The sequence below is a fragment of the Rhinolophus ferrumequinum genome, chromosome 8, assembly GCF_004115265.2.
Source record: "Rhinolophus ferrumequinum isolate MPI-CBG mRhiFer1 chromosome 8, mRhiFer1_v1.p, whole genome shotgun sequence".
In the NCBI taxonomy this organism is placed as follows: Eukaryota; Metazoa; Chordata; class Mammalia; order Chiroptera; family Rhinolophidae; genus Rhinolophus; species Rhinolophus ferrumequinum.
The window spans coordinates 24,840,550-24,853,548 of NC_046291.1; the positions used below are offsets into that span (position 1 = coordinate 24,840,550).

The following is a 12,999-nucleotide window of genomic DNA, read 5'->3' on the forward strand; positions in this document are numbered from 1 at the left end:
TCTAAAATATACTTATAGACTATTACCTCACTTTTCTGGAGGAAAAACTTTCAGCAGCTTCAGCCCTTTGGAACATGGCCATGAACCTAAGCTGACAAATAGGAAGAACAATTAATCAAGTGCAAAGAAGCAAAAAGCGTCCCTGAATAGCTGAGCTGTCACCGGGTTCATGCACTCTTTGTGCGCCTCCCTAAATCACATAGCAGAGTGATTGAAAAAGTTTGTGACCCAAAGATAGCCCGAAGCTATGATGGCTGCAGCCAAGGAAAAAGACAAGAAAGCATCCTAGGTCAGTCAACAAGAGCTTAGATGCCTGGCAAAGGGGATATTTAAGACAAGTATGAGACTCGGTCTCTGCCTTCAAGCATCTTACATTCTCTTGGGTTGCTCCACATAAAATTGCCCTTTTTTAGGTAAAATCACCTTTTTATAGATAGTATCACCAATCTACAATTGAATAAGCAAAACCATCTCATGTTAAACAATAGCAAAGAGTACAAAACAGCATCAAGTTCTACGTTAAATTACATGATGTAAAAGTAAATTATGTCAAGCACAAGAGATCCAAACAGCTGAAGTAGCCAAAGATGGCTTTCCAGATCAAGCCAGAATAGATCTGAGCCATGAAGCCTAGGCAAAATTTAAATAAGTGTTAAGAAGTGAAACTTCAGATAGAGGAAATGACATTGGTGACGTCACAAGAGCCAGAGTAAGTATATTTGACACAGGGTAAAGTTTGCTCACCACAGAATATACGAGTATATAGTAAGAAGTGGAAAATGAGTTTGGATAGAGAGTGTAGAATCAGCTTATGGAGACACTCACACATACCACGCAAAATGTAATCTCCAGTTTTGTCCAGTTCAGACCTGTATCATATGTCTGGGACATAGTAATTCAATATAAGTTTATAAAATGATTGAGTGAAGTTTTTATTAATGATAAAATAAGAATTCACCAAGATTTGAGGGAAAAAATGATACATGATGAAAGTTATATCCAAGACTAATTAATATATATGCTGGATGGATCAAAGGAAAAAGACTAGCATTGGAAATAAAACTAGAAGATTATTTCATTAAGTTAGAGAGGAATAAGAGCCTGGGTCAAGATGGGAAAAAGAGACTTACACAGAGATATTTAAAAGAGAATCAACACAAACCTTGAAAACATTATGCTAAGTGAAAGAAGCCAGTCACAAAAGACCACATATTGTATGATTTCATTTATGTGAAATGTCCAGAATAGGTACATCTGTGGAGACAGAAAGTAGCTTATTAGTTGCTTAGGGCTTGGGCGAAGGGGGATGGGGCCAAGTTAAGGGGGAAAAGGGAGTAATTGCTAATGGGTCAGGGTCTCTTGGGAGAGTTGATGAAATGTTCTAGAATTGATGGGGGTGACGGTACACAATTCTGTGAATAAACTAAAAACCATTTAATTGTAGACTTTAAATAGGTGAATTACACAGTATGTGAATTATATCTCAATAAAGCTGTTATTTAAAAAGAGAAAGAATCAGTAAAATGTGGTGAATGACAATATATATGTATCTGATGGAGAAAATGAGCCACTCACTGTAGACTCCATAATTTCCAGTTTGAATCTCTTTGAAATAACAAGAATGTTCGCTAACACCATCATTACTTAATATTGTTTTAGGAGTGCTGGGCAATGCAATAAGACATGAAACATAAATGAGAGGTATAATATTAGAAAGGAAGGGACCAGGTTATTACTTTCAGAAAACCCAAAAGAATCACCTGAAAATGATTTGTGTTCCTGTAAATGCAGCAATATATAGTCAGATAAAAGATGTACACAAATGTCAATATATTCTAATATACTAGCAACAGCTAATAGGGAAAAATATCATACAAAAGTTTAACTTTCAAATAACCTAAATAATAAATATGAGTGGCTTATACAAGAGAAGAAAACATTTTTATTAAGCAATAATAAATTAAGATTTAATAAAGGGAGATATAGATCAGGTTCTTTGATGGGGAGACTAAATGTTATAAAGATATTAATCCCAAAATTAATTTTTTAAAGCTTATTAAATCCCTAGATAGGAATAAGTATACATTGCTGGCAGTGTAAATTTGATGAAATATTTCAAAAGCCTTCAAAATGTTCAAATCCTTTGTCTCAAGGAAATCATCTATATGGAGCAAAAGCTTTATGCACAAGATGCCCAATTTTCCCCTTTAGATCCTTAATGATAACTGTCATGTCTTCCTCAAGGTCTTCTCTTCACAACCTCAGTTCCTTCAAACAACCTTTACTCACCTGGTTTTCAGAACTGCTCTATAATATATCCTGATGTTTTCCCCTAAATGGACTTTAGTTTGTTTGTGCCTCTCTTTAAATGTGTCATGAACCTTGGTTGTTTAGGAAAGAGTAATGTAAGTAAAACCAAACAGAACTGAAGCATTTTTACTGCAATTTAGAAATAAGCCTATGACACATCGGAAAGTGTTTACTGGTGGTTAGGTATATGATTTGGTAGTGGTTATTTCTTAGAAAGTGTGTATTATGTGTTGGTATTAGAAGTACACTTTACTGGGGTTTATCAAAGTTAATAGTCCTTGAGAAAATAAAAATAGAAAGAGGTCTATTTATGGCTTTTTCTAAAGGTAATAGAGAGGAAAGTATGTTCAAGAATGGTGGAAAATGTACTTGCTTGACTCAAAAATCATCCAGCATATTTCTACCCTCTTTATTATGAAAAAAAAAATCCACTCTTATAAAGAAGTAAACTATTCACTTTCTGCATCTTAATGTAAAAATAATACACATTGTTTTTAAAATTGCAAAAAGACAACTGTATACAAAGTGGAAGACTTGCTTTTCCAATTTGTTCCCTTCCCTAGTTAACTACTGTTATATTCATTTTGAAAAACAACATGAGGTTATTCTGTGATGTTTAAAAACCACTTCAGCTTTTATCTCCAGTATTATGCATAGCTTCATTATGTTTGCAAACTACGTTATTGTCACATTCCTTGTACTCTGTAATTCTTGTAATGTCAGTTGCTACTCATTTATTCACCTTGGCCTTGTAATTTCTCTTTAGGTGTGATTTACTACATTGCTCGCAGATGTGATTTTCATGTAAAATTGTCATTTTAACTGTGTATTCATTTGAAAGTATCCAGCCGTTTCCAATTATTTCCAGCTATTTCCCAATTAAATTTAATCTTCATTTTTTTTTCTTTTATCAAAATCAGCATCTATAGCCATATGCATTAATGAGAGAGAGTTTTCTCTTGTTAGTGTATGAACTGCTGAAGGCTTTGAAGCCCATGTAGGAGTAGTTACGTGAGGGGGGGGGGGATCTGACTTAACCATCGGTTCCAGACTCCTGGGTGTTTGCAAGCCCACAGGTGACGTAACTGTGGCAGACAGGCAGCTGTAGGACGCTGCGGCCTAGTGGGGACAGCTGTCACAGGCGCGCCCTTGCCCCGGAGCCACAATGGCCCTGCTCACAGCAGGACCAGCATCATGTTGGAATTCAGGCCTCGTTTTGCTAGTTCTAGTGATGTTTCAAAAGAAGCCCCCAAATCTGAATTTTTATGTGCTATCTCCCAATTATTAATTTGGCTCATTTTTTTAAATGCTAGGAGATTTAAAAAAAAAATCTTGGGTGGCCAGTTAGTTCAGTTGGTTAGAGCATGGGGCTGGTAGCACCAAGGTTGCCGGTTCGATCCCTGCATGGGCCATGGGGAGCTGTGCCCTCCTTAAAACAAAAAAAATGTTAAAAAAACAAAAAGTCTTCGGTCTGAATATGGCCCTCAGACCGCCAAGTTGCAACCTCTTTATATTAACGTACTTGTCAGCAGCAAAAGAAACCTATTTTTCTACATTTGTTATAGGTTCTTGGGGGAGGTAGTGAAAAAACAATCTTATTAACTCATCAGAGAAAAGGTGTTGTTGAATTTACAATGTAAGAGTCTACGTTCGTATTTACCCTGTATGTTTTCTATCTATTTGGGGAAATCCACCACATTCGTCTTACTCTACACCATAACTGTGAAGTTGGTCTAAGGAAGTAGGGTTCCCCATTTGTTTGGTCCTCCATCTCCTACACCACACTACAAAGAAAGACGAATACAAAAGAAATTTCAACATGTTCATTTGCCAACCTCCAGTGGTTTAAACCAGAGAGTTCTTTTGGAGCGAAAATACTATGTCTTTTCTTTCTCAGAGTTGCTGAGAAATTATAATTAGAGGTTTTCCTGTTGTGTAAAGGAAAGGAATTCCAGTCCTCATCTGCAAGACTTCAGTTTCAACGAATCTGCTTCCCTGTCCCATTTCTCTTTCTGCAGGTGATAGAGGGAAAGCTGGCCCCGTTCTTGGGCAAGGTCATTAAATTTGCCACCTCACACGTGTACAGCTGCAGTCTTTGTAGCCAGAAGGGGTTCATCTGTGAAATCTGTAACAATGGAGAGATCCTCTACCCTTTTGAGGACATTTCAACAAGCAGGTACAGAATCTCTTGTCTTATAAACGTTTACCTGGATGTGTCACATGGAGTTTTATTTGGCCAGACCAGGCCGACTTTTAGTCAAGTCCTGTATCTCTGTCCCTTACCCTGGATCAGATTTCCCTTATTCTCGGAGCACATTTTTTCCCTTCAGTTTTCTTTAGTTATTTCCAACTCACCTCGCTACCTTTCCCCAGGATGAGGTAACAAAGTTGCAAAGAAACATTGCCTAGCTCTGCCTTATCAGGTAACAAAGAGTGTTCAGGTTCATTTTTAGAATGAAGACAGGGGAGGAAGAATCCTCACAACCATTTCAGAGCAGAGGGCTAGGCGCTGGGAAATCACAGTCTCAGAGGAAGGCCAAAACTGGATCAATTACTAGGAATTAAACTAGACGACCCTGGTGAACAGCTGTCTGGTGCACCACATGCTTTCGTCCACAAATGCACAGCCGTGCGGCGATGAAAGTTTTAGGACCAAAGGAGAGAAAAGTGGGAGTTTATGTGGGATTATTTTTCTAACCAAAGTAATATTTGGGCATCATCACATCCACTGATTGATGGATGATTTTTTTCCCCACTAACTTGAGAGCAGGGTTTTTACTATTGCTTTTCTTGAATCACAAATGATACATATCACTTTTCCTTTCATCTGAAAAGCGTAATAGAAATATGCAGTGTTTCTGTGTATGTGCACTAGCTTCTTTGGTCATGAATGTCATGGCTCATTTCCCACCCTGCAGGCCTCACTTACACTGTGGTTCAGAACAGAAGGGAGGCATGTAGCCAGGGAGAGTTGAAGGATATAGGGTAGAGTTAAGATATTAAGAGTTGACTCAGCCCTCTGGCTTCTGAAACCCAAAGACTCTTTGTAAACACCCAGAAACTTCGGTTGGCCCCACACATAGAAATATAGATGCATAAACACTCAGACACACACGAACACACACACACATGCACACGCCTGCCCACTCACACACACACACACACACACACACACACTCCAGCCTCCAGTTTCCTGAGTGGACAGGTACTTAGCTCATAGCCTAAAATTACATACTACCTAAAAATGTACACTATACAAAAACTTGTACACAAATGTTCATAACAGCATTATTCATAATAGCCAAATAGTGGAAACAACATAAATGTCCATCAACTGATGAATGGATTAACAAAATGTGGCCTGTCCACACAATGGAATATTATTCAGCCTAAAAAGGCATGAAGTCCTGAGACATGCCACCACGTGGAAGAACCTTGAAAACATTATGCTAAGTGAAAGGAGTTAGACACAAAAGGCCACATCGTTTATGTTCCATTTATATGAAATACCCCCAGTAGGCTAATTCATAGACAGAAAGTAGATTAGTTGTTGCCTGGGGCTTGGGAGAGGGGAAAAGGGGCTACTAATAGGTACGGATTTCTACCCACGGGGGTAGATAATGGTTATAGTTACATGGTCTTGTGAATACACTAAAAATAAGTGAACTGTGCCCTTCAAAAGAGTAAATTTTATGGTATGTGAATTATATCTCAATAAATATTTTTAATAAAAAATAAAAATTAAATTTAAAAAAATGCTTCTAACTAAATAAACCATTGCTAGGCCACAAAGCAAGTCTCAGTAAATTTTAAAAGATCAAAACCATACCAGATATGTTCTCTGACACATGGAATTAAGATCCTCAGAAAAAGAAAAAACAATCTAAAAGAAACCCAAAATATTTGTAAATTAAACAATACACTCTAAAAACTCATCAGTTAAAGAGCATATCAAGCACAAGAGAAATTTTAAAATGTTTTGAAATGAATGAAAATGAAATAACAAAATTTCAAAAGGTATGAAGTGCAGCTAAAGTAGTACACAGAGTGAAATTTATAGTTATAAACACCTATTTCAGAAAATAAGAAGTTCTCAAATCAATAACTTAAAATTCTACCTTAAGAAACTAGATAATAAGGAGCAAACTAAATCCAAAGCAAGCAGAAGGAAGGAAAGAATAAAGATTAGAGCAGACATCAATGAAATAAATAGAAAACAGAACAACAATAAATCAGTGAAACCACAGTTGGCTCTTTGAAAAGATAGACAAAATTGACATTTTAGGCTGACTGACCAAGAAATTAGGAGAGAAAACACAAATTGCCAATATCAGGAATGAAAAAAAGTTATAGCAATTAAAAGAATTATAAGGAGGTACTATATAAACAGTTTCATACCAATCAGTTATACAACTTAGATGAAATGAATAAATTTGTAAAAAAGACAAATTACCAAAAGTGACTCAAGAAGAAAGAGAAATATGAATAGACCTATAAAAAGTAGAGAAATTGAATTAGTCATTTTTAAGTCTTTCCATAAACCAGATGGCTTCACCGGTTTCAACAAATATTTTGTTGAATATTTAAAGAAAGAACACCAGTCCTTCACACAAGGATAAAGAGGGCCATTACATAATGATAGAGGCCAATTCTCCAAAAAGAAGACATAACGATCCTTAACGTGTATGAATAGAGAATCGAAACGCATGAGGCAAAAAGTGATAGAACTGCAAGGAAAAATATAGGAATTTCACACACACACGCGCGCGCGCGCGAGTCTATCCCCACTATTTATACTTAGAGATTTCAACACCCGTCTGTCAGTAACTGACAGAACCAGCAGACATCAAATCAGCTAAACTGAAAAGCCTTATCAATCCATTGGATGCAATGGACACCTTTGTAAATTCACATGATTTATCCAACAACAACAGAATGCGCATTCTGCTTAAGCTCATGTGGAACATTCACCGAGAGAGGCCATATTCTGGGCTATAAAGCACATCTGAACAAATTTTACAGAATAAAAATCATGCAAAGTATGCTCTTAGACCATAATGAAATTAAACTAATAATCAATAACGGGAAGTTACCCAAATCCCATATTTGGGGAGTAAACAATGTACTTCTAAACAACAGAAGTTGATAACTTATGTCCACACAAATACCTACACACAGATATTTGTAGCAGCTTTATTCATAATCACCCCAAACTGGAAACCACCAAGATGTCCTTTAATGGGTGGTATGGTTGACCCTTGAACAACACAGGGTTTCTGACCACCCTCACAGTCAAAAATCTGAGTATAACTGCAGTCAGTCCTCCACATACACGGATTTCCAGCCTTGGATTTGACCCTTGAACAACATGGGTTTGAACTGACACCTGCTGTTCAAGGGTCAGCTGTATATCCATACACTGGAATATTATTCAGCGAAACTAAAAGAAATGAGCTATCAAGCCACAAAAGGACATGGAGGACCCCAATTGCATATTACTAAGCGAAAGAAGCCAATCTGAAAAGGCTACTTACTATATGATTCCAACTGTGTAATATTTTGAAAAAGGCAAAACTATGAATAGAATAAAAAATTCCGTAATTACCAGGGGCTCTAGAGGGGCTAGGAAGGGATGAATAAGTGAAGCACAGGAGATTTTTAGGGGAGTGAAATTATTCTGTATGATTCTGTAATAGCACATCCATGACATTATACATTTGTCAAAACTCATAGAACTATACAACACAGAATGAACATTAATTTAAATGGTGGACTTTAGTTAATAATGTATCAATATTGGTTCATTAATTGTAACAAATATATGGCACTAATGCAAGACGTTGATAACAGGGAAAACTGGGGGAGGTGGGTAGTAATATGAAAACTCTGTACTATCTGCTCAATTTTTCTATAAATCAAAACTATCCCAAAAAATAAAGTCTACTGAAATAAAACAATTCATCCAACTGAACAGTTGACCCAAAGTTCAGAGCTGAACAGTTTTAATAAACTTTATTAGAACAATTTTAGATTTACAGAAAAATCACAAAGATGGTACAGAGAATTCCCATATACCCCATCCGCAGTTTCACCTGCTAACATCTTACGTTAGTGTGGTACATTTGTTCATGAGTGAATATTGATACATTATTATTAGCTAAAATCCATAGTTGTTTTTTTTTTTTTCAGATTTCCTTAGTTTTTACCTACTGTTCTTTTTATGTTCCAGGATACTACATTGCGTTTAGTTGTCACATCTCCCTAGGCTCCTCTTGGCTGTGACAGTTTCTCAGACTTCATTTTTATGACCTCAATGGTTTTGAGGAGGACTCATGAAGGATTTTGTAGAATCCCTCTACTGGGATATACATAATATTTTTCTTACGATTAGACTGGGTTTTACAGGTTTGGGGTGGAAAACCACTTAGTTACTTTTCTTCACCCCACCCCCATCCCTTTCCATACTGTTCTATTTGGAGGGAGTCACTACGTGCAGCCCACATGTAGGAGTGGGGAGTTATGTACCCCCTGCCTTGGGAGAGGAGTTTGTACAAAATTATATGGAATTCTTCTACATGAAAGACCTGTCTCTTCCTTTGCATTTATTTTTTCAATTGTATTATTCAATATCAGTATGAACTCATACATAGTTAGCTTATACTTTAGGTTATAATCCAGTACTACTTTATTGTGTTGCTCAAACTGTTCCAGCTTTGGCCATTCAACTCTCTCATTTGGCTCCTGTGTCCCTTTGACATACCCCAGTCAGGGCAGGGGTTTTGTTTTTGAACATTACTTTCTGGCACTACCAGAAGTTCCAGGCTCTAATTTTCCTGCCCTAATCTTAGAGGCAGCCATTTCTTCAAGGAGCCTTGGTTCCTTTTATTGGAGAATATTAGAAGCTGAGATCAGGACACTGGGTTGCACACACTTTGTTGTGCTTTTTTCTGTTTGTTTGTTTGTTTTGTTTTGTTGTGCACACACATTTTGAAAGCCCTCAGTCCCAGGACTCATCCCTTGACTAGAGCAAAGGTGCTTGCTCCCTTCTGGCTGCACATCAGAATCTCCAGTGAGACTGGATGGGTTTCTTTAACCCCAAGAATCTATACCTTCAATGGCTTCCCAAGTGATTCTGCATCACAGCCAGAAGGAAGACACTCCTCCAAGATAGCTATGGTCATAGTCAGGGGTGCTGGATTCTCACAACCAAAAGGACCACGTTAGCACATCTTTGGGCTCATGGGGGTGGTTACTGAGTAGGGAAGGATACGCAGTTATTAGCATCCCCTGCTTCTTGCTTGGTCAGTTGCAATTCTCTAAGCTTGCACAAATATCTGAATCCGAAGGAGCCCTGATCAGCCTTCCTGGAATTCCAGGATGATAATACTTTCCAGGAACCCACTGAGCTATCCCTTAGTGTCCAGTTTCCAGTTCAACACTGGGAGTGGTTTATACAAGTCTATGGGAAAGGACAAAAAGAAACACGAATAAAAGAATTAGTAAAAGAATACTGTAATCAGAAATAGAATTGCAGATTTAAAACATGCCCATAAAGATGTGCTGAACAAATAAATAAAACTAAATTTGAATGTAGGTAAATTTTAAAATCTGTATGTAAGTGAAATCTTTATGTATGAAGTAATATGAAATCTGGAATTTGCTTCAAAATAATCTGATGGTGAGAGAGAGGGGATAGCTGTAGGTGAAAGAGATTGGTCCTAGTTGAAGCTAGGTGATAGGTACACATGGGTTTATTATACTATTCTCTCTCCTTCGGAGTATATTTGAAATTTTCCATAATAAAACATGTTTTAAAATCTGTATGTAAAAATCTCAGAAATGAAGTATTTAGTGACTTTGTTACCACATATCCTTGACCATCTTGCTGAATTTAGTACCTCCATGTCCTCAGAAATATACTTAAATATCCTCTGAAATCCAAATACCATTGAATAGCATAATTCAGTAAAAAACATTCCATAAGCATTAGAACTATTCATTCTTTCAACAAATGATTTATTGAATGTACTATGTGCATTGGGCTAGGTTCTGGAGACACAGAGTGAACATGGCATGTTCCTTTCTCACAAATAGTTCACCATCTTTAGTAAGAGAGACACTTGCTGACCCATTAGGCAGTTGTGTTAAAGTGTGGGAGAATCCATGGCGAAAGGTGTGAGCCTGGAGCTCCAAGAAGGGGTAGCATCATCCATAGGAATGATGGACGTTGTAGGTGGAAAAGAGGTTTCACAGTTTCTAAAACTACTAGAGAGCTCTATATTGTACTCTAGAGCACTGATTTATGTACTTCAGCGTTAGAATATAGTCGGTTTTAACGTGCTCATTTGATTATGACCATGTATCAAACATTGGTCAACTCTTCAGACTTTCTTTTCTTTATTAAATTGTTACACAGGAGGAAACTTCATGAATGTGTGATTTTAAAATATAGCCCTGGTGTTAATTTCTAGAATACCACCTCTGGCAAACAAAGAGAATGTTCTGGGACTGTAGGGGGAATGGCACTAACATTTACCGGTGCTAACACTAGCAGTTTACATATTTAATTTGTATGCCGGTCATCAGAGGGAATATCATTGCCTTCATTTTAATGAGAAGGAAACCTAGGTTCAGAGAAGCCAGTTACGTTGGCCCAAGAGAACAGGACAAAACTTGAACCCAAATATATCTAACTCCAAAATTCAGGTTTTCTTCATTATAATCACTATTTCTTCTGTACCCGTATTCTTCAAATTGTTTTTGCAGCATACCCCCTAAAGAAATTTGAAAAAAATTGTGTACTTCTATCATTAAAGAAGCCTCCCCCAAAACTATTTTGAATTTTCCATTTATTTGCCACCATGGATGTTTTCACACTTAGAGCTGAGAGCCAGAGTTAGACTGGGGTGAGGGGAGCTGTTGTGAGGGGAATGGAGAAGGGAATCACAGCGGAGCTCCCACCTCTGCGTATCCCTAGGCCGGTCAGGGTGGAAAAGGTTGCCTTCATCAGGCTTGTAGGCAAACCCGTTTGTTGCACCACACACACCCTCCCCTGCATTCAGAAGGTAACGCTGACAGTTTTACTTAGAGATATTCTTTCCTCTCAGCACAAATTAAAGACAGACCTCTCTCTAATTTAAATAGGAAACACCTAAAATCCAAATCACAAGGTTTTAAATACAATAGGAAGATCCAGAGTCGTGAAACTGCTTTCCTTAAGCCTAATCCAGCATTTAACCGCCTAGAGCACTAAAACAAAAGCCCAGCTTTCAGAGAGAGAAACATTCAGTTAACAAACATTCAGTTAACGCAATGATAAAATTCCACGTCCTAAAGAAATAGAAATGACAAAACATGCCTTCCTTGATTGAGAATATGGAATCAGACCTCTAATTTTTCAGAATTATGAATCAGAAGATTAGACTGTAGGTACTGCTCGAAGACTTCATGGAAAGCAGTGGATATAAAGGCAAAAAAGTTACATAAATCAACAAAGAAACCCAGGACTTAGATTAAAAAAAAAATAAAAACCCTTAAATCGCCTCCTGTCCAGCTTTCTGATATCTCTACAGATCACCAGTCTTCTCTTGTTAGTAAGGACACAACACTGCTAAGGAGACCATCCTGCTTCTCACTTTTCTGGGAAGTTGCCATTCCTGAATCTTGAAATGCTTCCAGATCCCAAGTATATAAATACTTCACCCTCAGAACACTCAAGTCTGCATTTTAACGTGAGACTTACAAAATACACTACCTACCATATATCAGTTCTGTCCTTTCCATCTGACCCATTTGGCTTTGTTGATTTTTTTCATGTGACAGATAAAAATCATCCCCACAGGTTTTCCTTATGGAAAACATTGCACTTCAAGACTTGATGACCCCTGTGCCATTTCTGGCTGGATTTATACTAAAAGATGATACCGAACGCTGAATTTGGTGTGTTTCATGTAGTAGGCATTCCATAATTATTTGTGTGGTTCGGCTTTCCCAAGTATATGATGAGCCTTCATGAAGAACACTGATAAAGCTTTTTAATTACACCGATTGGTTAAGAGAATTTAAAATACCTGCACTAAGTGAAGTAAATCAGTCAGAGAAAGACAAATCCTGTACAATCTCACTTATATGTGAAATCTTAAAAAAAACAAAAAACAACTGATACAGAGAACAGACTGGTAGTTGCCAGAGTGGGAGGAGGGGTCGGGGAGGGGGACAGAGGGTGTGAAATGGGTGTAGTCGGTAAAAAGGTACAAACTTCCAGTTGTAAGATAAGCAGGTTCTGGGGATGTAATGTACAGCATGGTGACCATAGGTAACACTATACCACAGATTTGAAAGTTGCTAAGAGGGTGAGGTGATGGATGTTAACTAAACTTATTGCGGTCATCATTTCACAATATATACATGTATCAAATGATCGCGCCGCATACCTGAAACTAATACAATGTTGTATGTCAATTTTATCTCAATAAAACGGGGAAAAATACTTGCAAAGATAGAGGAGTATGGTAAAAGTCTGAAGTAACATTACAGCCTTATATATACGGTTGAAGCAACTGATCTACCATGTAAAGTATTTCTGTGGCATGAGCGTCAGCCTGCCCAGGTCAGCATTCACTGCCGTCAGGTAAGGCATCCAACGAGGCCTTCTTCCTGTGTTAGGGGGCCATCAACAGCTCACTGGTT

General features: G+C 37.6%; 1 protein-coding gene across 2 annotated transcripts in view; it reads left to right on the plus strand.

The window, feature by feature from the left end:
* The window catches only part of PLEKHM3 (pleckstrin homology domain containing M3), a 169,210-nt gene that overhangs the window by 134,512 nt on the left and 21,699 nt on the right, over positions 1-12,999 (plus strand). The window contains exons 7-8 of one of the 2 annotated variants that reach the window (XM_033112231.1): positions 4,329-4,486; positions 8,540-8,623. In XM_033112231.1, the coding sequence (XP_032968122.1) occupies positions 4,329-4,486; positions 8,540-8,558 (177 nt within the window). In that variant the 3' untranslated portion in view covers positions 8,559-8,623. Of the gene's footprint in view, positions 1-4,328; positions 4,487-8,539; positions 8,624-12,999 lie in introns of those variants that run through there. The other variant, XM_033112230.1, reaches the window with a different exon arrangement.